Source organism: Betta splendens, chromosome 14 (assembly GCF_900634795.4).
Source record: "Betta splendens chromosome 14, fBetSpl5.4, whole genome shotgun sequence".
Taxonomy (NCBI): domain Eukaryota; kingdom Metazoa; phylum Chordata; class Actinopteri; order Anabantiformes; family Osphronemidae; genus Betta; species Betta splendens.
The window spans coordinates 9,805,845-9,828,488 of record NC_040894.2 but is presented as its reverse complement, the minus strand read 5'-3'; the positions used below and the strand labels follow the sequence as shown (position 1 = coordinate 9,828,488).

General features: G+C 45.1%; 3 protein-coding genes across 8 annotated transcripts; 2 read left to right on the top strand and 1 right to left on the bottom strand.

Annotated features, from left to right (window-relative positions):
* Nucleotides 1-19: 19 nt before the first annotated feature.
* On the top strand, nucleotides 20-12,389 carry taf1 (TAF1 RNA polymerase II, TATA box binding protein (TBP)-associated factor). Of its 6 annotated transcripts, none has more exons than XM_055514555.1 (41): nucleotides 20-339; nucleotides 710-824; nucleotides 1,007-1,130; nucleotides 1,211-1,327; nucleotides 1,522-1,644; nucleotides 1,902-2,143; nucleotides 2,240-2,455; nucleotides 2,544-2,786; nucleotides 2,889-3,123; nucleotides 3,213-3,320; nucleotides 3,431-3,598; nucleotides 3,712-3,839; nucleotides 4,097-4,204; nucleotides 4,391-4,564; nucleotides 4,658-4,831; nucleotides 4,971-5,075; nucleotides 5,183-5,383; nucleotides 5,468-5,609; nucleotides 5,822-5,952; nucleotides 6,041-6,121; nucleotides 6,202-6,351; nucleotides 6,439-6,558; nucleotides 6,631-6,806; nucleotides 6,896-7,128; nucleotides 7,224-7,431; nucleotides 7,513-7,678; nucleotides 7,857-8,068; nucleotides 8,153-8,261; nucleotides 8,343-8,441; nucleotides 8,534-8,711; nucleotides 8,795-8,862; nucleotides 8,968-9,090; nucleotides 9,217-9,309; nucleotides 9,412-9,496; nucleotides 9,608-9,675; nucleotides 10,074-10,190; nucleotides 10,525-10,632; nucleotides 10,797-10,892; nucleotides 11,069-11,297; nucleotides 11,397-11,568; nucleotides 11,831-12,389. In XM_055514555.1, exons 2-41 carry the CDS (start codon nucleotides 711-713, stop codon nucleotides 12,051-12,053), a joined length of 5,967 nt encoding a protein of 1,988 aa, XP_055370530.1. In that variant the 5' UTR covers nucleotides 20-339; nucleotide 710; the 3' UTR covers nucleotides 12,054-12,389. The 6 variants fall into 6 exon arrangements, with proteins under 6 accessions (XP_055370530.1, XP_029029259.1, XP_029029258.1 ...); XM_029173426.3 differs by having other exon boundaries at nucleotides 7,513-7,684; XM_029173425.3 differs by having other exon boundaries at nucleotides 2,877-3,123.
* A 149-nt stretch (nucleotides 12,390-12,538) lies between these two features.
* On the bottom strand, nucleotides 12,539-16,028 carry LOC114869305 (SLAIN motif-containing protein-like). The gene is made up of 7 exons (XM_029173430.3): nucleotides 14,982-16,028; nucleotides 14,666-14,799; nucleotides 14,477-14,581; nucleotides 14,294-14,389; nucleotides 13,914-14,213; nucleotides 13,642-13,770; nucleotides 12,539-13,555 (listed from the first exon to the last, which is right to left on the bottom strand). Exons 1-7 carry the CDS (start codon nucleotides 15,326-15,328, stop codon nucleotides 13,290-13,292), a joined length of 1,377 nt encoding a protein of 458 aa, XP_029029263.1. The 5' UTR covers nucleotides 15,329-16,028; the 3' UTR covers nucleotides 12,539-13,289.
* Nucleotides 16,029-16,397: 369 nt separating this feature from the next.
* slc6a7 (solute carrier family 6 member 7) lies at nucleotides 16,398-22,503 on the top strand. Its single transcript, XM_029173429.3, has 14 exons — nucleotides 16,398-16,634; nucleotides 17,721-17,922; nucleotides 18,301-18,432; nucleotides 18,542-18,752; nucleotides 19,156-19,294; nucleotides 19,406-19,540; nucleotides 19,627-19,730; nucleotides 19,805-19,929; nucleotides 20,018-20,130; nucleotides 20,206-20,343; nucleotides 20,411-20,510; nucleotides 20,629-20,747; nucleotides 20,845-21,018; nucleotides 21,156-22,503. The coding sequence occupies exons 1-14, from the start codon at nucleotides 16,563-16,565 to the stop codon at nucleotides 21,324-21,326; spliced, it is 1,935 nt and encodes a 644-aa protein (XP_029029262.1). The 5' UTR covers nucleotides 16,398-16,562; the 3' UTR covers nucleotides 21,327-22,503.
* Nucleotides 22,504-22,644: the final 141 nt, after the last annotated feature.

Sequence of the window (22,644 nt, the reverse complement as noted above, 5' to 3'; positions counted from 1 at the left end):
GTTCTTCCGGGTCACATGGAAGTGACGCTGGCTAAGTTTGGCTAACGTTGTTTGCAGCGCTCAGCGCTAGATGATGCACAAATTAGGGGAGTTTCGATCACACCAGGTCGTGTAAAGACAATAAACGTATGATTGTGGGGTGGTTTCGACTTCACTGCGTTTACGCAGGCAACAAAAATATGTTTTCCCAGATTTTAGAGAACTACTAACGTTAACTAATTTAACTGTAATGTTAGCACGTTAACGTTAGCATTCTGTAGTAAACACTTAGCGTTAATACGTAACTGTATCAAGCTGAGTAAATCCAAGCTTGTTGAATCTGACGTGAAGTATCTCAAGGTAAGTGCATCTTGCGTTAATATGTCTTCTATGGTTGCTACTGAACGCCAAACTACTACAACTGCCGTGACTTTGCTGCTGCACAATTTGTAAATGCTAAAAAGAAAGAACAGTGTAAGTTGTTGCGGCTAACCTACAGTGTACAGGGAGAAGCTAAATAACCAGTAGAATATGAAATTGTCAACAGCAGTAAAAACGGGTATTTGCAGTATAGTTTCAAGTTTTGTAAAGGTACAGAAGTGGTGATATGTTCACTTTACATATGCAAATTACAATTACTCATGACTGATGTCTCATTAATCACGCAGGCTATTTAGGAGAGATCGAGAGACGATCTAAAGGTCTAAATGTTTTTCTTGTGACCTTTCAGGATGTCGGATTCCGACAGTGATGAGGACCAAGATCGTCCTTTCTCTCTTACTGGTTTCCTCTTTGGAAACATCAATGAAGATGGGCAGCTAGAAGATGACAGTGTACTGGACAACGTAAGTGTTTTAAATTGTGCACCAACTTTAATTTGATGTGATGTACTATCTGTATGCATAGCATTAATCTACTTTAGTCATTTGGTACATAAATATATTGTTGCAGCTTCGTAAGTGTATTCTCTGACCGTTCATGCTATTATAATGTTTTGTTGTGTTTGCGCTTTTTCTCCTCACCCCAGGAGTCCAAAAAGCATCTGGCTGGTTTGGGTAACCTTGGTCTCGGCTCACTTATTACAGAGATCACTGCTAGTGAGGATGGCGATCAAGAAGAAAGCAGAGACTCTGGTAGCGTGGATGCAGAGGGTAAGGGCGAATTCATCATTGTGCAATAGGTTAAGCAGAAATGTTATGGATTGGTACTTACATTCAGTTACCTAATTCAGGTTGGGTTAAAAGCACTGAAGATGCAGTGGATTATTCAGACATTAGTGAAGTTGCTGAAGATGAGACCAAGAAGTATCGTCAGGCCATGGAGTCTATGCAGCCCTGCAGGAAAACTGGTATTTATGTTCACCTCACTTTAGTTATTTGAATATCTTGAAACAAATACTAAGTAAGATTGCATAAATGTTTGCTTATATTTATTTTCGTACACACATCGAATACAGCAAAAATTAAATTTTTGCTGTATTCGATGTGTGTGTTTTTACTGTGTATAATCTATGGCTATTTAATATATTTCCATATGCTTTAGATGATGAGGATGATTATGATGCAGACTGTGAGGATATTGATTCTAAGCTTATGCCTCCACCACCACCACCAAGTCTTCTTACATCTGTTAAGAAAGAGGAACCTCCTTCTCAGGGCACAAATGGTAAGGACTTGTTTACCTACATTTACCTAGCATATTATTTAGTAATTTTGGATAAGCTGTGTTTGAATTGTTTACAGAGCCGCAGCTCTGTTGAGTAATGGTCATATATTTTGATTGTTGTGACAAGCAGTGAATTTTCATTTAATAAGGGATATTCAGTACCATTTCAAGCTATAATCGAGTATTTAGAACGCATGTATTTTCAGGTTGAATTCATATTGTCTTTACTTATGATCGGTCATTCTCTGTTTTTGTAGCTGCAGAAGATGGTGACGGCATCATTCTCCCCTCTATCATTGCACCATCTTCTACTGGTGATAAGGTGGACTTTAGCAGTTCTTCAGACTCCGAGTCAGAAACGGACCGTCCGTGCCAGGGACCAGGTTCTGGCAGCCCACCAGACAGGCTCAACCTCCCACTTGCTGGTATCATGCAGAAAGATGCTGCCAAAGCACTGCCGGGTGTCACACAACTCTTCCCAGAGTTTAGGCCTGGAAGGGTAAAATGCCTTTACAGCCGCTTATCTAAAATAATACCATCATTATTTTTAAATCATGACATATAGGGGCACTAATTGTCTTGGTTCTCCAACCAGGTGCTTAGGTTCTTACGACTATTTGGTCCTGGAAAGAACATGCCATCAGTTTGGAGGAGTGCTCGCAGGAAGAAAAAGCGAAAGCATCGGGAACCTCAGCCGGGAACACCACCTCCAGAAGGGGAACCCACAGAACAAAACCCAGAGAAGAAGTCCGGCTGGATTTATGAGTATGCTCCCCCTCCACCCCCAGAGCAGTGTCTCTCTGATGATGAGGTAACAGACTCTCATATTGTTAGCTAGTACTCCATCAATATCGCATACTTTTTATTGCTTACATTTATGTGTTTTATATTTTATCCAGATAACCATGATGGCTCCGGTTGAGTCAAAGTTCTCCCAAACCTGTGGTGATGGAGACAAGGAGACAGAGTCTCGACCCAAAGTAGCAGAATGGAGATATGGTCCAGCCCAGCTATGGTACGACATGCTTGGTGTTCCTGAGGATGGGAGCCATTTTAACTACGGATTCAAGCTAAAAGAAGATCACTCTAGTGAGACTCAGAAGCAGGAAACACCTAAAGAAATGACAGAGACTCCTCAAGAGGTATTCAGGTTGCAGACATTATAAAATAGCCTTTACTAAACATCTACTGTACTGATTTTGTTACTGGGGTTATTTATAACATATCTCTAGTTACAACAACAGGACAGCATTGAAGATGGTGATGACGTTGATAATGGTGATAATGATGGACGTAAAGACCCAGCAACTCTGGAGAATGAGCTCTTCCTGATGGTGACTCAGCTGCAGTGGGAGGATGATATTATCTGGAATGGGGAGGATGTAAAACATAAAGGCACCAAGACTCAGCGGGCCAGCCTGGCAGGGTGGTTGCCCTCTAGCATGACCCGCAACGCCAATGCCTACAACGCGCAGCAGGGTAAGATGACATTACAGCATATGGATCCCAGACTTAAAGTTTGAGTGACAAATACCTAAACCTGCAAAATTCCATATATGATTTCCCAGGTCTGACAAGAAGTAATTCCCAGTTGGTGCCACCTACACCTCCACCCATGACAAAAACCTCTTCAATCACTGGCTCTAAGCGAGAAAAAAACAACCATGATAATCACTGTGAGTTTATTTGTAGGTCACAGAACAAATTAGAGTCCATCTGATGAATGTAGATGCTTCTTTCTTAGTCTGACTTCTCACTTCCTTTAATTGTTTTGACTTCTCTGCAGCCTCTCAGGAAGACGACTGTCTCTGGTTCTCGATTTTCCCCATTGACAATGAAGAGTTAGTATATGGACGCTGGGAGGACAGCATCATCTGGGATGACCAGGAGATGGATCACATCCTCATGCCTCCAGTTCTAACACTGGATCCCAATGATGAGAATATTATTCTAGGTATAGTCAGAAATCTTGTCTTGTCAGGCTACACGTTCCTGTTCTGTTCTTTCTAAATTGGCAATTTACAAGCAGCTTATTTTAGACAAGTACAAATCTGCTGTCTCTTGTAGAAATTCCTGATGAAAAGGAGGAAACAACGTCCCACTCGCCATCAAAGGAGAATAAGAAAGAAACTGCAATCAAAAAGAGCCGCATCCTGCTGGGAAAGACTGGAGTGATAAAAGATGAGCCACAGCAGGTAGGATGCTTCTTCAGGCTAGACGCAAAATGCCATGGACATGATCTGTCCCTTCATTTAATATGCAATAGGAAGTTGAGAAATATACCTGTAATGAGGACATTTGGCTTAAAATTAAAATGGAACAGACATGATGAAAACAAACTGAGGGGATATTTGTACCTAAGAAACCTTATGTGGAATGTGAATTATATTGTAATAATTGATCCAAAATATTAAAGGGTTGAATTGCAGTGCTCAACTGTGTTTTTTCTCAGAACATGTCCCAGCCAGAAGTGAAAGATCCGTGGAACCTCTCCAATGATGAGTTCTACTATCCCAAGCAGCAGGGCCTGAGAGGTACCTTCGGTGGAAACATCATTCAGGTATGCAGTCCCACAAAAGCACAGGTTAAGCAACAAGGGGCATAACATCAAGTACCGATTTGATACAACAGAACACAATAATTCAATCATTACAAATCTTTGAATGGGTGAAGTATACATTAGAAAATATGAGAGTGACCAAGAGCAGCTACATGTAAACTGTTTACATTTGTCTGTCTTTAACAGCACTCCATCCCAGCTCTGGAGCTCAGGCAGCCCTTCTTCCCCACTCACATGGGACCAATGAAGCTACGGCAGTTCCACAGACTGGCTTTGAAGAAGTATTCATTTGGAGCATTGGCTCAGCCCGGTCCTCATGCTGTCCAGCCCCTGCTGAAGCATATTAAGAAAAAAGCAAAGGTAAATTTATTCTCCAAACAAGCATTTTTACCTTATCATATTACATTATGACTGACAACAGATGTATTAATATTTATTCATTCTTTTGTGTAGATGCGAGAGCAGGAGCGTCAGGCAGCAGGAGGTGGAGACATGTTCTTCATGCGAACCCCACAGGACTTGACAGGAAAAGATGGAGATCTCATCCTGGCAGAATACAGTGAAGAATACCCTCCTCTCATAATGCAAGTCGGCATGGCAACAAAGATCAAGAACTACTACAAAAGGGTAAGTTTGTGCTACCAGTAAATGCGGATATGTCCTGTATAGATGTAAAATTGTGAATTGTGTCCTATTCTTTTCACTATAAGTAATTGTTTCTTGGTGGAGTAGATATAATATGTTGTGGTGTCCCTGCATTCTGTAGAAACCTGGGAAGGATCCTGGGGCACCTGACTGTAAATATGGAGAGACCGTGTACTGCCACACGTCCCCTTTTCTGGGTTCATTGCATCCTGGGCAGCTGCTGCAGGTCAGTACCATCACAGTCAACATTTCAGTTCCAAATTATGTGAACCCATAAAGCACCATTGCTTTTGTTAACAAGGCAAATTGTGAGATGTTGTGTTCTTCTTTTAGGCATTTGAAAACAACCTTTTCCGGGCTCCAATCTACCTGCACAAGATGCCAGAGACTGACTTCTTGGTTATACGAACACGACATGGCTACTACGTCAGAGAGATTGTGGATATTTTTGTTGTTGGCCAGGAGTGCCCCCTGTATGAGGTTCCTGGGCCCAACTCCAAGCGAGCCAATACCCACATCAGAGATTTCCTTCAGGTGTGTTCACTTGCTTGACCTCACCAGGAGAAAACAACTAGTGATTTTGCAAATATATTAAACAGTCTCATTTGCTATTTGCAGGTGTTCATTTACCGCTTGTTCTGGAAGAGCAAAGATCGTCCCCGGAGAATCCGCATGGAGGATATAAAAAAAGCTTTCCCCTCTCACTCAGAGAGCAGCATCAGGAAACGACTAAAGCTCTGTGCTGACTTCAAGCGTACAGGTTTGTTAATGCCGCACCCTTTGTTTATTATTGTTTTGGACCAACCCCACTGAGTTTAATCAGGGCAGTGTTGAGTGGCAAGAACGTGTGTGTGTCAGTAAACTAAGCAGGGAAAGTGCTTTTGACACCAACTGTGGATTTTCTTTTTGTTTTGGCTTAATTCACTACGTTCTGGAAGATTACTAGCAGTTGTGTGTTTTTTATTTTACCAGGAATGGACTCTAACTGGTGGGTGTTGAAGCCTGACTTCAGGTTGCCTACAGAAGAGGAAATCAGAGCTGTGGTGGCTCCAGAGCAGTGTTGTGCTTACTATAGCATGCTAGTGGCAGAGCAGCGGCTTAAGGTAACTGTTCTGAGTCCTAGTAACGTCAATGATTAATCCTTATGAGTATTGTGGCATTACTTAACTGCAGGATATATCACACCTATAGGATGCTGGATATGGCGAGAAGTCTTTCTTTGCTCCAGAGGAGGAGAACGAGGAGGACTTTCAAATGAAGATTGATGATGAGGTATTGATTTGACTGCGTCTTTTTCATTACATTAGCAACTAAAAATGCTTTCTTCAAACCACGTTGGCCACTCGTTGCAGGTGCGGACAGCTCCTTGGAACACAACAAGAGCCTTCATTTCTGCCATGAAGGGGAAATGTCTGTTGGAAGTTACAGGTGTGGCTGATCCTACAGGATGTGGAGAGGGTTTCTCCTACGTCAAAGTACCCAACAAGCCTACACAGCAGAAGGTCTCTATAAATGGTCTACCTCTGTAAATCGATGCTTGTCTAGACAGTGAGGGAAAACTCTTTGGTGTGGGTTTTTTTTCTTCTCAGGATGACAAGGAGCCACAGCCACAAAAGAAAACAGTGACGGGCACTGATGCTGATTTAAGGAGGCTCTCGCTCAAGAATGCCAAGCAGCTGCTGCGCAAGTTTGGTGTTCCTGAGGAAGAAGTAAGGCTTTGTTGTTTACATGTGACATATTACTTGTAATTGATTTTACATAACAATGTGTTTTTGTGTTAGATCAAGAAGCTTTCACGGTGGGAGGTTATTGACGTGGTGAGAACCATGTCCACAGAGCAGGCACGTTCAGGTGAGGGACCCATGAGCAAGTTTGCCAGAGGCTCTCGTTTCTCAGTCGCTGAACACCAGGAACGCTACAAGGAAGAGTGTCAGAGGATCTTTGACCTTCAGAACAAGTGAGGCACTCACTCACGTTCCTGTTTTTTTTCTTAAGGATCCTCTGAGCAGTCTTTCAGTCATTTTCTCATGTGAACCCCCACCACAGGGTGTTAGAATCGACAGAGGTGCTCTCCACGGACACAGACAGCAGCTCGGCTGAGGACAGTGACTTTGAGGAGATGGGAAAGAACATTGAGAACATGCTGCAGAACAAAAAGACCAGCTCCCAGCTCTCCCGTGAGAGGGAGGAACAGGAGAGGAAAGAGCTGCAGAGGATGCTGATGGGGGAGGAGAGCGACCGCGACAACAAAGGGCGCAAGGATCGACGCAAAGGCTTTTGTGAGTCTGCTTAGTCTTTAGGTCATTAAGTCTAATATACTGTTTATTCTTTAAATAATAAATGTCTTTTATACCTCTGTTTTTTTGTTATATAGCCAGCTCTTTGTCCACCAGCTCCCACAAGGATGATGACGCATCCTCTGTCACCAGTTTAAACTCTTCAGCCACAGGCAGGCGACTTAAAATCTATCGGACCTTCAGGGATGAGGATGGCAAGGAATATGTCCGTTGTGAAACCGTACGCAAGGCTGCAGTTATTGACGCCTACACAAGAATCAGAACCACCAAGGATGAGGAGTTTATGTGAGTGTTTGTGTGACGTAAGGCAGGACAGCCTTGAAGCCATGTCATGCTAAAATTATTATTAAAATGTTTTATTTCCAGACGAAAGTTTGCGCTCTTCGATGAGCAGCACAGAGAAGAGATGAGGAAAGAGCGTAGACGGATTCAGGAGCAGCTGAGGAGGCTGAAGAGAAATCAAGAGAAAGACAAGATCAAGGGTCCACCGGAGAAGAAGGCCAAGAAGGTCAAAGAGAGGCCAGACCTCAAGGTAAAAGTAAGCTTGCCGATTAAGTACTACTCTTTCTCTCTTACTTCACCCGCCTTTCTATCTTGTTAAAAACAAATTTTACGTCCATTAGCTGCTTTCATTCTTTTGGCATTATCATCATCATATAACACCGGTAGAGTCTTGGTCGTGTTCCTTAATGTTTGCCTCTTTTTCCTAGCTAAAGTGCGGCGCATGTGGGGCCATTGGACACATGAGGACCAACAAGTTCTGCCCACTGTACTATCAGACCAACGCTCCACCTTCTAACCCAGTAGCTATGACAGAGGAACAGGAGGAGGAGCTGGAAAAGACTGTCATCCATAACGACAATGAGGAATTGATCAAGGTGGAGGGTACTAAGATTGTGCTGGGCAAACAACTCATCGAGAGGTAAAGTAAAATGAAATTCAAGTAATGCATTGTATCAAAGAGTCCAACTACACCTGTATTACAGTATGCAACATTTTCCTACAGTGCTGATGAGGTGCGCAGGAAGTCTTTAGTGCTCAAGTTCCCTAAGCAACAGCTCCCACAAAAGAAGAAGAGACGTGTAGGCAGTGCTGTCCACTGCGACTATCTCAATGTATGTCTTTACGTGTTTTATAATTCGCTTTGACCCTTTATGAATTCGGTCCCTTTAGCTAACAGCATTTTCCCTGTGTAGAAACCCCACAAGGCCATCCACCGCAGACGCACTGACCCCATGGTGACCTTGTCTTCTGTGCTCGAGAGCATCATCAATGACATGCGGGATCATCCCAATGTAGGATTTGTAACCTTTCACCCATTACTTTTCCTTTTATTCTTCATCCAATGCTCTATTGTGTCTCCAATACCTTCTCTTCTTCTATCTAGACATACCCATTCCACACTCCAGTCAATGCCAAGGTTGTGAAAGACTACTATAAGATCATTACTCGGCCCATGGACCTGCAGACGCTGAGGGAGAACGTCCGCAAGCGAATGTATCCATCGAGGGAGGAGTTCCGTGAAGCCGTGGAGCTTATTGTCAAAAACAGTGCCACCTACAATGGTAAAGGTTTTACTAGAACGCTTGAAGTTAACCTTTAGTGTAACTCTACGTGACTGTTAAGATTTTTGTTTCTCTTCCAATAGGGGCAAAGCATCCAATAACACAAGTAGCACAGTCCATGCTGGACCTGTGTGACACTAAACTGAAAGAGGTCAGTGCAAATGTTTTATTTCACATCTTCCTTGTTCCTTTTTTAGGTTATTTCCTCTTTAACTCTAAAACATCTTTGTGTGTGTTTGTGTGTATGTGTTTGCAGAAGGAGGACAGACTGGTGAGGCTGGAGAAAGCCATCAACCCTCTCCTGGATGATGACGATCAGGTGGCCTTCTCATTCATCCTGGACAACATTGTGACCCAGAAAATGATGGTGGTTCCTGATGTGAGTCTTAAACATTTCCTTATTACAAATAAAATTTCAATTTTTGTAGATGTATTTCTGAATTTCCAATACAACACATAATATAGGTTAAAGACCTGTGCTGTTCAACCCCTCCTCTTTCCGTAGTCATGGCCATTCCATCATCCTGTCAACAAAAAGTTTGTTCCTGATTACTATAAGGTGATTGTAAACCCCATGGACCTGGAGAACATCCGCAAGGTAAGAATCACACAAAGAGTCCAACTTCAAGTTAACAAATTCAATAACCCTGCAACATCTAGCTGCTAATGCTCTTCTCTGTCTTTGCCTTTTATTCAACAGTACATCTCAAAACATAAATACCAGAACCGCGATGCATTTCTTTCAGATGTCAGTCTCATCCACGCCAACAGTATCAAGTATAACGGTAACATCAGTGTTAGTGTGACCTGTAACAAAGTATTGTGTAAAATGTCTTACAATACAAGTACAGCATATACAGTATTTATACTTCATTTCTGCTTATCGTCATTCACAGGGTCTGACAGTCCGTACACCAAGACAGCCCTAGACATCGTCAATGTGTGTAAACAGACCTTGGCAGAGGTATGTTTTGTCAGATTATTTTTATCATGGCAGGTAATATAAAGCCAACTATTAATATGGGTAATTACACGGATTCTGACTTTATTGTCAATAGACAACGCTGTAAATCAATACTGGGGCATAAGATTAATATTTGTTGTTATGTAATGAACTGATAAAACATAATTAGGTTTTATGAAGTATTTTGTTGATTGTTTTCAGTAATAGTCATCAGTCTCTAAGTAGGAACTTAATATTTCAGTTTTTGAAAGAAGCTTTTCCAAACACTGAATATGAATCAATATAAGAACTGATTTCGTAAAGGACTGTACCCGTAGCTCAATGTAACAATACTGTAGTTTTTCTGAGTAGGACATTATCATGTCATATCATAATTATCATGTATTTGCGTTTAACAGTATGATGAGCACTTAACTCAGCTAGAGAAGGACATCTCGACCGCCAAGGAGGCAGCTCTAGATGCAGCAGACTTGGAGAGTCTGGACCCAATGACTCCAGGGCCATACACACCACAGGTAGGGCAGCAGCCAGGGTCTAATTTGGTGACTCATGGTAGTCTGGAACACTGTCAATGGACATTAGGCCTTTAGCTCTCTATAAGCCCCAGCGGGCAGTCTAAACCTTTCTATGTGCAGTACTCTCCTCACCACACCCTGTAGTGCTTCTCCTGCCCTTGTATTCCTTCACACGTTTCAGCGCTAACTTTCCTCTTGTAAACCTTCACCGGTCTAAAGTTTCGATTCTTCTCTTGAGTGGCTCCTTTTTCCCAACCTGTTTTTCTCCTTCACTCCTGCTGTCATGTCCTGTCTGTCTGTCTGTGTGCACGCCCCTCTGTGTGGTGCTGGCCAGCCTGCTGATCTGTTTGACAGTGGGGCTTCAGGGAATCTGCCCAGAGAGCCCAGCAGCCTTTTCTCTGAGGGACCTCTAGTGGTTGCTCCAGAGAAGAGAGGGGGGCAGGTATGGAGAGAGACCGAATCAATGTGCCACCTCTCTCAAACTATGATCAGACCACCACTTTGTGTAGTACCTGTACAATCCTGCACAGGAACCTTACAGTGTAAACAACAGTTGGCCAGCTGATTTTAATAGTGTTTTGAGACTGTCCTGATCGTGCCACTCAGGGACGCCACATGAGGAGACCCGGGGAAGAAGAATCAGACGTGGACATTGAAGGCTTTGAGGAGGATGATGATGGAAAACCCAAGACTCCTGCTCCTGTAAGAAAGATCTTGCCATCACTAAAGCTACTGTACAGTTACACATTTATCTAATCAGAATCAACATCATTTCAGGTTGAGGTTCTTCTCACCTAGAACCACCAACTTGTGTTAGTGTATTTTTTTAGAGGTAAATATAATGCATTAATTAACAGAGCTGTCTGGCCTGTTTCTAGGCAGAGGACGCCGAGGGAGATCTGGAGGATGAAGATGACGATGAAGACATGTTACTGCCACCTCACCGACGGGTCCGTGACCAGGAGGAAGACGATGATGAGGATGACGAGGACGGTGAGGACAGACGATCCAACAGACCTGCTCAAGCCAGCGTGCTGTACCAGGATCTGCTCATGTCTGACGGAGAGGATGATGCCAGCGAAGAGGAGGGTGACAACCCCTTCTCCTGTAAGTCCACCTAAAGCTGTAATAGTCTTTACACCAAAATATAGTCACAGCTTAATTGCAGCCATTGTTTGATGTTCTGTTGTGTTCTGTCTCCTTTAGCCATCCAGCTGTCAGAGAGTGGCAGTGACTCTGACAGAGACTTGGACGTGCGACCTCCTCCACCACGGAGAACTCATGAAACGGCCCGCATGGGTATGGACCAGGACGAGAGCATGATGTCATACGAAGAGAACGGACCCGATGAGCCTCATATGGAAGACAGCAATGTCAGGTACAAAAGGCCTGGCCTGAATGAGTGATACTCATGCATTCATCAATTCATTTCTTCATGAAATATACAATCTTTCTTTGGAGAAGTTTGCCACTAGCCTTAAATCGTCTCTGGATTCCAGGGGCTTCATTTATTCAGCATCACTCCCAATAGTCATACAAATGTTTAGGATCAACATTATGATTATTATATACATTATTATTTATGGTTCCCATTGCTTGTGCTGTTACTTTAACAGATCTTTTCGATTGTCTCATCATAGTTATGGCAGCTATGAGGAGACGGAGAGCAGAAGTCAGTTGCAGAACTCCAGCATAGGGAATGGAGAGGAATATGGCATCAGCGAGGAGGAGGAGGAAGATGAAGAAGATGAAGCACGTAGGAGAGGCCCAGCCGTGCTCTCCCAGGTCCAACTTAGTGAGGACGAGGAGAGCGAAGACTTCCGATCTATCGGAGGAGACAGTGACATGGACTCCGACAACTAGTTTATGCACAGTATCAAAAGATATTGTTTGTACTACCCGATTGGAAATGGAGTTTTTTTCAAGTAAATCTGTGGTTGTACATGATTTTGTACATTATGTCTAATGTTAATATCTTACTCCTGTACTGTTGGCTCAGAACAGTGCACACTGTAAATTTTAATTTGCCTTTTATATGTTGAATGAACATTTGTACTATGTGCTTTAATTGGTAGTATGTTCCAATTTTAAATCATTGTGACATTCAGCTTAAATAATATTTTTTCTTTACTGTCTTTCCTTTGGTTTTAGTCAGCAGAAAACATTTGAAACAAAACTCAATAAAATATATAAACAATGGACACACAAAATGTGGTTTAACACCAAACTGTACTTCTAATATGTTGACTGTATTTCAATATCTGCAAAAAAATAGCCATGGCATTCTCTTATTTGTGTTTGCATGTGAACTAATATTATATTTACTTTATTTACATTATATACCAGCCTTTAAGATACAAAAACAAATTAGATGACATAGAGTTACACAAAAACTATTATTTTGGTATAAAATTTAGATAATCAGAACAATTAGATCTTAAATTTCAAACTAGACACTAAAGATGCATTTAATGACGTCTACACTACAATCACCCCCTCTGTCACCTTACAGTATATGAATATTGAATGAAAAAAATATAAAGCAAAAGCTAAAATTGGAAATGCATTTGTACGACTATGTCATAACCACAAAAAGCATCAGCAGAATGCAGTCCCCACCGAAGTGTCAGAAGGAAACTGCAGCTCTGTTTCCTGGTAACAAGCACCGCTTCTATTATGCAGCAGCCACTGGTTAAACATCTACACGCTTCCTGTTGCAACACCTCCGTAGGCTCACCCAGTAAAGTGAAGTTTGACTGAACTTCCACATTTAGATCAATGGTGAAATTTATGTAAAACCTTTCAGAATCTATGATACATCACTGACGCTACAGCACAGACTATTATTCAAGGACGTCTGCATGGGTTCACTTATTTGCCCCTGCCCCATGTTTACATTCCTTTGACTTCGATACTCTTCAATAGTTTACATTGTTACACTGATACGCAAGGATGTCTAACATGTCTAACATAGAATATAGACGTCAGGACACTTGATGCTGTCCTCCCATTGTTGTTCTTACATGATATTTTAGAGTAAGGTCGTTTAGATCTCAGTCAGCTTATTAATGTACAAGGTATGTGACACACTGATGTGCTCTACCACTGAGCAGGTGGCGTGTTTCTGGTCCAAGCTACCGTGGTTGACCTCTCAGATGAGGCAAAGACACGTCCGTGAAGGGACAGATGAGCCTTAGCAGCGTGGGGAATCCTGCAGGGGCTGAGAGACTGAGACCTGTGGAGTCCCTTAATGGCTGCAGTCCGGACCGAGTCTCTCACCGAGGGCAACAAGCCACTCGAGTCCCTGGATGCTGCCGACAGTGATGGAGAACAGCCACTGGAGCCCTCCTTGGTATATGACACACCTACGACACATTTATATTATGGATGGAAGTTCACTGGGAAAACATGTGCAACAACAGTTTTCAAAAATAATAAGGTTGATTCAAACCTGGTGGAGAACAGTCAGTGTGATCAGCGGGATGCCAGTCATCAGTTTCTAAACTCCGGCTGTTCCTCACTGCCTGGAGGGAACGAAGGCTGGTCCTCAGAGGCGACCTGGTCCTTGCTGTTGATGTTGCTGTGGAACGTGGCATAGTTTTATCCACGAGACACACACACACACACACACACACACACACACACACACACACACACACACACACACACACACACACACACACACACACACACACAGTCTATGTAACTACGTGCTCTGCGTACCTTGATTCTGGGCACGTTTGAGCAGCTTGAACTGGGTGACTTGCTGATGGAGTCTGGCCAGTTTGGGACTTTGGCAGCCGGGCTTAGCTGCTGACGTCGGTGACTGCAAAGTGGAAGAAATCAGCGACGACAGGCTCTGCTGCCAACGACAGGAAGACGAAGCCTGTCTGTTACTTCCTGGACCGATACCATCAACAGTTTCATTGTTGCTGTTGAAATAAGAGGGAAGCATCGCTGGTGCCTCAGAGCCTCTCCTGGATGAAGCAGCAGATGATACAGAAACAAAGTTCTGTCGCAGACCTGGGATAAATACAGACACAGTTACCTCTTTCCAGTTTGCAGCAAGCTGAATACCGTTGATTTAAATCTCAAATACTCACTGGCTTCTTGCAGACAAGCCATAATGTGGACATCTGTCATGTCCTGCAGTCTGTAGTTCGGATTTATGGGGTCACTGGAGATGCTCATCTTATTATCTGAGCAGATATGAAAAATCCAAGACACGTGACTGAAAGAAGCAAGCCTGAGAGCCTGAGAATGCAAAGTCGTCAGTATTACATTACCTGAACTGTCAGACTGATTCTGTGCTGAGCTGACAGGTGTGTTGTCTGTAGAGGAGCCCACGGTGGCCCTGCCTGCAGGCCGTCTGTAGAAGGGACTGTGGGAGCCTGACAGCGAGAATGGCCCTCGATTTAAAAAACGTGGAGCTTAAAACCCATTTTGTGGTTCGTGAGTCAGTGCTTTTTGCCTACTTCGGTCCAGCCGGTTGATGAGCACACGTCGCGCCGCCTCCATCTCAGGGCTGGGGTTATCCAGGACGTGTCGGCACCACCTGAGAGCAGACTCGCTCCCAACAGGCGCCCGCTGCTTTGGAGACTTGTATAACCTGTGACAAATCGGAGGTTACGCGTCCCCTGTCCAAGCGTGGTTTTATTTGGCCAGAATGAAACACACTTTGACGATATGGATGCTTTACTCATTGTTTTAAGAGAAAACATAAGCCTAACTCTCCTGATTAGCATCCTCAATAGCTGCTAGCACTAGTGTGTGGAGTCTGACTGCACCTACCAGCTCTCTTCATCCTCCTCCTCATCTTCCACATCAATTAGTTCTACCAAGTCCAAAGCAGACTCTTCTCTTTTTGTCTCAATGTCACTTTGACAGGTCATTTTGCACAGCGGTCGGTCCACGGTGGGTTTGTAGCCAGACTTCAGATGCTCTAGTCTTTTTCTAGCGTCCACAGCAAACGAGTAACTGTTGCAACCGCGTAGTCTTGGTTCCTCATGTGTCCAGATGCTGCAGTAATAATCTGAATCGTTCTCCAGCTTTGCAGAGCTGCTTTTTAGCTCACTGTGGAGGTGATGGTTGCTGTAGTATCTGCTCCAGTCGTGCTCCACTTGCTCTTGAAGTTCCATTTTCTCACACCTCCTCAGCTGCTCGTCCACTTTTGGTTTATTCCACCTCAGCAATCCACAATGAAGACGCTAAACTAAACCCGCAGTTCAACCTGTAGAATTCTTTAAAGGTGTGCCCATAGTTCAAACATTAGCAAGTGTTGAGCCTCACGATCATCTACTGACCCAGATCTGTTGACTGGGGCTGTTAAGTATAGACACTCAACAGATTGGGTGGATTTAGTGAAGCATCAAAGGCTTACGTGGATTAAAGAGTTAGTGAGCTGCTACTAAATAGGAAAACAAGCCACTTAACATCACACCATCAAGACTACAGTGACCCATATATGTAAAGCAAAAAGCAAATATTTGTTTGGTTTAATCAAACTGTATATCACATCCCCAATAGCATGGATTTGTATGAGAGTTTATGAGTAAACAAGGTGTATTTCTCAGTATAGTCCTTGCTACTGTTTCCGTTCATGGAGGTTGTTGTACTGAGCCGCTGCTTAACTTGGATGTTAAATGCTGCTCACACCAAAGGAAGCTGAGAAGTGTGATCAGACATCTGGGTTTTTTTTTTTTATCACATCCTCGTTTTATTTTCTACAGGATAGGATAGGATACGACTTTAATAATCCCACAATGGGGAAATTCTTTGTTTACAGCAACAGCATGACGGACAAAAAGAAAACACAGTAAAATGGTGCAAAACGAAGCAACAGTAATACTATTCCACACTTGTACTAAGAATACTTGATTTAATAAATTAATGATGAATATAATGTATTTCTAATTGTATGCGTATATACTTGTAGTGAGAACAGTTTCGCCCGGCTGCTGGTGGGGGGGGGGGGCGTCCACCCCTGGGGCCCCGCTGGGCTCCGCTCCTGCACGTATCGGCCAGATATGTTAACTCGGCCGGGTTTCACCTTTGTAGCGAAACAAGACACACCCCAGTCAGTTTATTAGAGAGTTTAGGAAGTCGCAGCCTCCATCTCTCACCAACAGGTCGGAGGGAGGAGGCGTCTGCACCTGCGCGCTGCCTCCCTGCGCCTCCACCTCACCGCCCACCGGCCTGTTTCCTGATCGTCATCGCTGATGTCTCACCGATGCGCTGCGTCCGCCTGACACCGTCGAACCGTCGCCGCTCCATCGCGCGACCCGCTTCACCTCCGGGAGCGTCTCCGCTCACAATGTAAAGCGCGCCGCCCGGAGCCGAGCCAGCGAGGAGGCGCCACCCGTGCCGGAGGAAATGCAGGGCGACGGCGGCGACGCGACGCCGGCGAGCGCCCGCGGAGCCGCGGCCGCAGCGAGCGCGGCGCAGGTAAGAGCGGGTGCTTGCACCGAACCGAGAACCCGAACCCGAACCCGAACCCGGCGCCGGGTCGAGGCTCCACTCGGAGCCGGTTCACCGTGATCGCCCCGGGTCCCGGAGGTGAGCGGTGACGGCAGGGAAAGGATGAAGCGGTCCGACCTGCTCGTCCGCATTGCTGCGGGCTCCCTCCCAGTTTGAGCTGAGTTCTCACTCAACGCGGGTGTCGGGCCTAACTTTTCTCACCGCTGGAGTCGGATTCTGCATTGTTTATTCCCGTAGAGAACAGAGCAGTTCCCACTGATTGTGCGTCAATTAATTAATTACCGTGTTCCGGTAAATTTGTCCTCTGGTCGTTATTTGGGTTAATGAGGTTTTCATGAGCTTAATTTGCTCTAGGGGCCATCGTGCATCAGCTCCTGCTTCCTACGAGTCTCCTGCCTTTGCATGTTTACATATTAACATGTGTTTTCCATACATACACATGTATGGAAAACCCGCTGATACAAGGAATCCTGAAGACATCCAGCAAACAATTAAACGTCATTTGTTTTTCCTCTGCTTTGAATGATAAAAATCCATTAGTTCTTATTAATCATCAGTAAAGGTCATTAACCTTATTAGGTTCTAACTGCTCATCATTTAACGAGTCATAAAACTAATTTTCATTGCATGTCTGCTTGAGGTAATAAAGCTGAATATTACACTTTATTATTAGATAAGACTGACATTAGCTTCAGAAAATTTAATTAAAATAATAATCATAAAATAAACATTCATCTTTGCGACTAGAAATCAAGTGGCAAAATCAAACGGTGGCGTCGACTGGAGAGGGAACTGTTGTTTTTGCATCCGTGCCAGATAATGAATTATTAATGACTTAACTTTTACAATGACAGTGAGAACCTGTAAAGCAGAAGCTCCGATGTTTCCTCCGTCAGACTTCCTCTCTGCAGCTCGACGTCGCAAAATAGCGCCTCTGTTCCTCATCTAGCGATGAATGGAGGAAACACTCCGCTCGATCGCACTCACAAACAGGTTAAACTCTCTCTGCGTCTGATCCCACCGTGTTTCCCGGCGTTTGTTTGTCGTTTTTAGAACTCCGCGCGTGGGCAAACTGTCGCCCACAACGGATACAACTCAACAGCCGACTCCCGGCCCACGAGCCCGACCCCCCCCCAACCTCCGGCCAGGGAGCAGTGGGACGGCAAGTACGAGTTCCTGCTCTCCTGCATCGGATACTGCGTGGGACTGGGGAACGTGTGGCGCTTCCCGTACCTTTGCTACCGCAACGGAGGAGGTGAGTGGACGGCGGTGCCATAAAAGCCCGACTCCGACCCTGTGACATTCTGCTGCAGGAGGAACTCACTGCTCCTCGGCTCCTCGGGGAGCACTCCCAATCCTCAGTCATTCCACAGGTTGCCATAGCAGCTGCCACCGCTTGAGCACAACACAGAGCATTTCCTAATGCTGTCGACACCCTGGCTTGCGTTATACCTGTATAGCCCAGTGTTCATCCTCGTGTGTAATCCGACATGTTGGAGCTTGACGGTAGCTGGATAACATCTGTCTGCGACGGCCACGTCGACGGAGGCTGTGGGAGTGAACTTGCCTCCACAGGCCGCCTGTGGCTGCACAAAGCCAACGTCTGCTCATGACCCCTCTCTCACCCCCCCAGGCGTGTTTCTCATCCCCTACTTCATTATGCTCTTCTTCACCGGCGTGCCGCTCTTCCTCATGGAGCTGAGCCTGGGCCAGTACGGAGCAGCCGGTCCCATCACTGTGTGGAAGTGCTGCCCTCTGCTAAAAGGTACCGACCACGTCAGTGCGGCTATTACATTGCGTTTCCGTATTTCAAACCAGGCAGGCGATGATAAGATCAGATCTGATCGGAGGCGCGTGTTCCTCTGGAATTGCAGGTATCGGCATCGGGATGCTGTGCGTGTCCACGCTGGTGTGCCTCTACTACAACGTCATCATAGCGTGGACCTTTTATTACCTGGGCAGCTCCTTCCAAAGCCCTCTGCCCTGGTCCTGTGACGCCATAGGCAACGCCGCGCTCTGTGGCAACACCAGCACCGGCAACAGCTCCTCGGCCAGAAGCCTCAGCCCCACAGAGATCTTCTGGAAGTAAGTGATGCCCCACTCTCTCATTTGGGAAGCAATAAAAACTCCTTTTTAAATATTTACGGACCCTTCATTATAATACACCTAAGACCTTGCCAGTAATAAATCATTAAGTTTTTAAATAATGAGACTTTTAGGGCTGACTTATTGTACAGGGATGTGAAAATTATATATATTATAATTATTATAATTATAATATTATTAATGCTACAGTCAGTAAATTGTAAATGAAAAGCATAGTGAAGAACTTTCTAAACTGTAACTTAATACACCTATAACATCATCATGGTCACACCATGAAAGCAGCCGCGACCCGGTTTTGACTGCTGAGCCGAATCAAACGAGGCAGCTTCTCTTCTGAATGTGTCGCACCGCTAACCCGCCTGTTGGCGCTTGTCCGTCCCAGCGAGCGCGTGCTCGGGGTGGTGAACAGCGACGGCCTCCACGACCCGGGCCCCGTGCGCTGGCCCCTGGCCCTGTGCCTCCTGGCTGCCTGGGTCATCATCTTCCTGTGCATGCTGAAGGGCATCCGCAGCTCCGGCAAGGTGAGGAAGCCCCACACACACACACACACACACACACACACACACACACACACACACACACACACACACACACACACACAGCCTTAATGGGAGCCTGCTGTGTGTCCTCAGGTGGTTTACGTCACCGCCACCTTCCCGTACTTCGTGCTGGTTGTGCTGATCATCAGAGGCGCCACGCTGGAGGGCTCTCTGGGGGGCGTCGCCTTCTACCTCACGCCGGACTGGGGCCGCTTAGCTAACGCACAGGTGCCCAGGCGGCGGTTCACCGCTTTCACGCCGTCCGCGCGCGTCTATGGGAGCGACTGCATGTATTTCTCTATGTGCCGCCGCAGGTGTGGAACGACGCCGCGTCCCAGATCTTCTACTCGTTGGGCATTGGAGTCGGGGGGCTGCTGTCGATGGCCTCCTACAACAAGTTTGACAACAACGTCATCAGGTGAGCGCGCGCCTCGCCGCTGCCGCGCCCGCGTCCGCGTCGGCCCCTTCTCACCGTGGCGCTTTCGCCTCCAGGGACACGCTGGTCATCACCATCGGAAACTGCAGCACCAGCTTCTTTGCGGGATTCGCTATTTTCTCCATCCTGGGTCACATGGCGTGGAGGAAGGGCGTGCCCGTGGCTGAGGTGGCCGACACAGGTGCTTACTCATCAAAAAATGACTCTTCACCGGCGGCGTCTCCTTCTTTTCCAGGTCCAATCAGTCGTTTTGTCATTCCTACCTCCAGGTCCCGGTTTGGCCTTCGTCGCTTACCCAGAAGCCCTTGCGTTGCTGCCAGGCTCCGTGTTCTGGTCTATTTTGTTCTTTCTCATGCTCTTCATGCTCGGGGTCGATACTCTGGTAAGTCTTCATACTGCTCATCGTGTCACGCGATCCGCCTCCGTGAAGTGACGCCTGCTGCTTCTCTCCTCCCAGTTTGGGAACATGGAGGGAATCACCACCGCCGTGCTGGACGAATTCCCGCAGCTCAGAGGAAACACGCTGCACAAGTCCATGTTCCTGGGCGCTCTGTGCTTCTGCTTCTACCTCATGGGTCTCCTGTTAGTGACCGACGTGAGTGGCTTTGGGACGTCTCTCGTCGGCGATCACGCTCGGTTGCTCATGCTGTCTGTCTCCGTAGGGAGGGATTTACTGGTTCACCCTCATTGACTCCTTCAGCACTAGTTTTGGCCTCATCATCATCACCCTCTTCATGTGCATTGGCATCTCCTTCTTCTATGGTAGCATCTCACACCCTTTAGCGTCACCTTCATCATCGTGATGTTCACCCGTTGCCACACATTTCTGTGCTCATCCTGGTTTTCTCCCCGTGAATCATTCCTGTTTCATTTCTCTCAGGAGTCAACCAGTTTTGCCAGGACATCATCGACATGATCTGCCAGTGCCCCCCGTGGTGCAGCAAAGTGCTGCTTTACTTCAAAGCGTGCTGGGTTTTCTGCACCCCGTTCCTTCTGCTGGTGAGTTTTGGTGTCATTAACACTAATATTAATCCAAGAGCTATGACTTTCAATCTGCAGCATTTCTCCGATCACTGCTTCTCTCTTCGGCCTGTAGTTCATCCTGACATACATTTTCATTGAGATGTACAACACGCCGCTCCACTACGGGTCCTATGTGTATCCACGATGGGGCAAGGCTCTGGGCGTGTGCATGGGCGCTACCTGCTGTCTACAGATCCTCATCTGGGCTATAGTGGCCATCTGCAACGAAACTGGAACGCTGAAAGACGTCAGTATCACCACTATTAGATTCTGTCCACTTAGCTTCAGTTACAGCCCTCGCAAAGCGATTAACACTGTAGCTATTTAAATATATATCAGTCAATGACATGAAGAGGACTGACGTGTATCGACTCTCTGCCGCAGCGCTTCCAGAAAGCCATTCGACCTCTGAATTCCTGGAGAGTCAACAACTTGAACAGCACGGGGCGAGTGGAGGAGCGCGTGGAGCCGGAGCGAGTGGAGGCGCCGTTCACCGTCACACTCACAGACACGGACTTCACTGGGATGAGGTGGGAGTCTGCGAGCTACGCGTGACAACACGGAGCGATGATGAACGCACGACCATGAATTTCACGCTCAAGAGACACATTTAATACATTTGAACGTTGACCCCCCCTCAGCTTGACTCTGGGGCCGTGCCTGACTATGGATTCTGCAGGGCAGTGCATAAGAAACACAGCTGTTATCTATGTTTAAATAATGTTTTTTGTTCTTTCTTCTGGGATGTCGGCAGTAGCGTCATTCTGATCCTATTTATTTTCATAGTAGCAGTGCAATGAATGTTCATCGCAGCAGTCATGTGCATCAGGGATTATGTTTTATCCGTCACGTACACGACAGAACAGAAAATGTGTGCTGCACCGACTGATGTCAAGAAATTACCACAAATCATCAGGTTCCTGGACACATTAATACTTTTAATCCGCTTTACCTTTTAAAATGAATTCCTAGAAAAACAAATCTAATTTAACAAATTATTCAACAAATTTCAGTCTTATGTGGCCGCGGGCGTTTCACTGAGCAGTACCTGCTGATTGCTGGCTTTGTTGCTCCAGAATACATGGAAGTACATTTTTATAATGTGCAGGCTTTTAAATAGGAATACTTAGATTTACAGGAGACAGAGTGGGTGTTTACAGGAACACGCCTTTAGAGTCCTTCAGTGTTAGATGTGTCTAAGGAGGACCTCAGTGGTTGAATGCATTGTCCACTTGACGTGATCACTGTCACTATATCAGTAAAAATCCTTCCATTATTACACTAATTTGAAACCAAAGGACATTCAAACTGTTTTAATGTTTATTTTATATTTTTAAAAGGGTCTTGTTGAAATAGACTGCTTCAGATTTGTGTAACTAAACGGCACCTCTCTGAAAAATTTTTGTAAACCTAAAGATTAAATTTGGAAGTAATATTGTGTCATGATGAAAATAAATACAGTATGTGCTGCATGCCAGACTTGTGGCGTCAGCATTTTATTAAAGGCTTTTGGTGACACAATTTTTTGTGTGTTTATATTAAAGCTCACTTTACATAATATTTCAAGTATTTCTTTTATTTTGAAGTCTTGAATCAGGAATATTTCATGTTTCGTTGTTTTGGGATCATATGTCATGTCATGAAATTTCTACTTTAATTGTTTTGCCTTTATGTCCTGTTGCCATTCTATTGTACAGTCATGCAAATAATTATAAAATGTTCTGCCTTCATATTTGTGCTAATAATTTTCTTTGTTTTTTCACTTACTGTTTACAACATTTCCGGTTGCTCAACATAATATTAAGTTTGAAGAAACATGCGACTTTCACCACTAGAGGGCAACGTTTGCACGGATTCACATACTGTACATTTA

Coding starts and splice junctions, on each gene's coding strand:
- slc6a7 (XM_029173429.3), top strand. CDS start 16,563: ATGCAGGGCGACGGCGGCGACGCGACGCCGGCGAGCGCCCGCGGAGCC. Junction 18,753..19,155: donor CCCACAGAGATCTTCTGGAA/GTAAGTGATGCC, acceptor TGTCCGTCCCAG/CGAGCGCGTGCTCGGGGTGG. Junction 20,131..20,205: donor TGCTCGGGGTCGATACTCTG/GTAAGTCTTCAT, acceptor CTCTCCTCCCAG/TTTGGGAACATGGAGGGAAT.
- taf1 (XM_029173424.3), top strand. CDS start 711: ATGTCGGATTCCGACAGTGATGAGGACCAAGATCGTCCTTTCTCTCTT. Junction 6,122..6,201: donor AAATGAAGATTGATGATGAG/GTATTGATTTGA, acceptor CACTCGTTGCAG/GTGCGGACAGCTCCTTGGAA. Junction 11,569..11,830: donor ATGGAAGACAGCAATGTCAG/GTACAAAAGGCC, acceptor GTCTCATCATAG/TTATGGCAGCTATGAGGAGA.
- LOC114869305 (XM_029173430.3), bottom strand. CDS start 15,328: ATGGAACTTCAAGAGCAAGTGGAGCACGACTGGAGCAGATACTACAGC. Junction 14,582..14,665: donor CATCAACCGGCTGGACCGAA/GTAGGCAAAAAG, acceptor TCTCGCTGTCAG/GCTCCCACAGTCCCTTCTAC. Junction 14,390..14,476: donor GAATCAGTCTGACAGTTCAG/GTAATGTAATAC, acceptor ATATCTGCTCAG/ATAATAAGATGAGCATCTCC.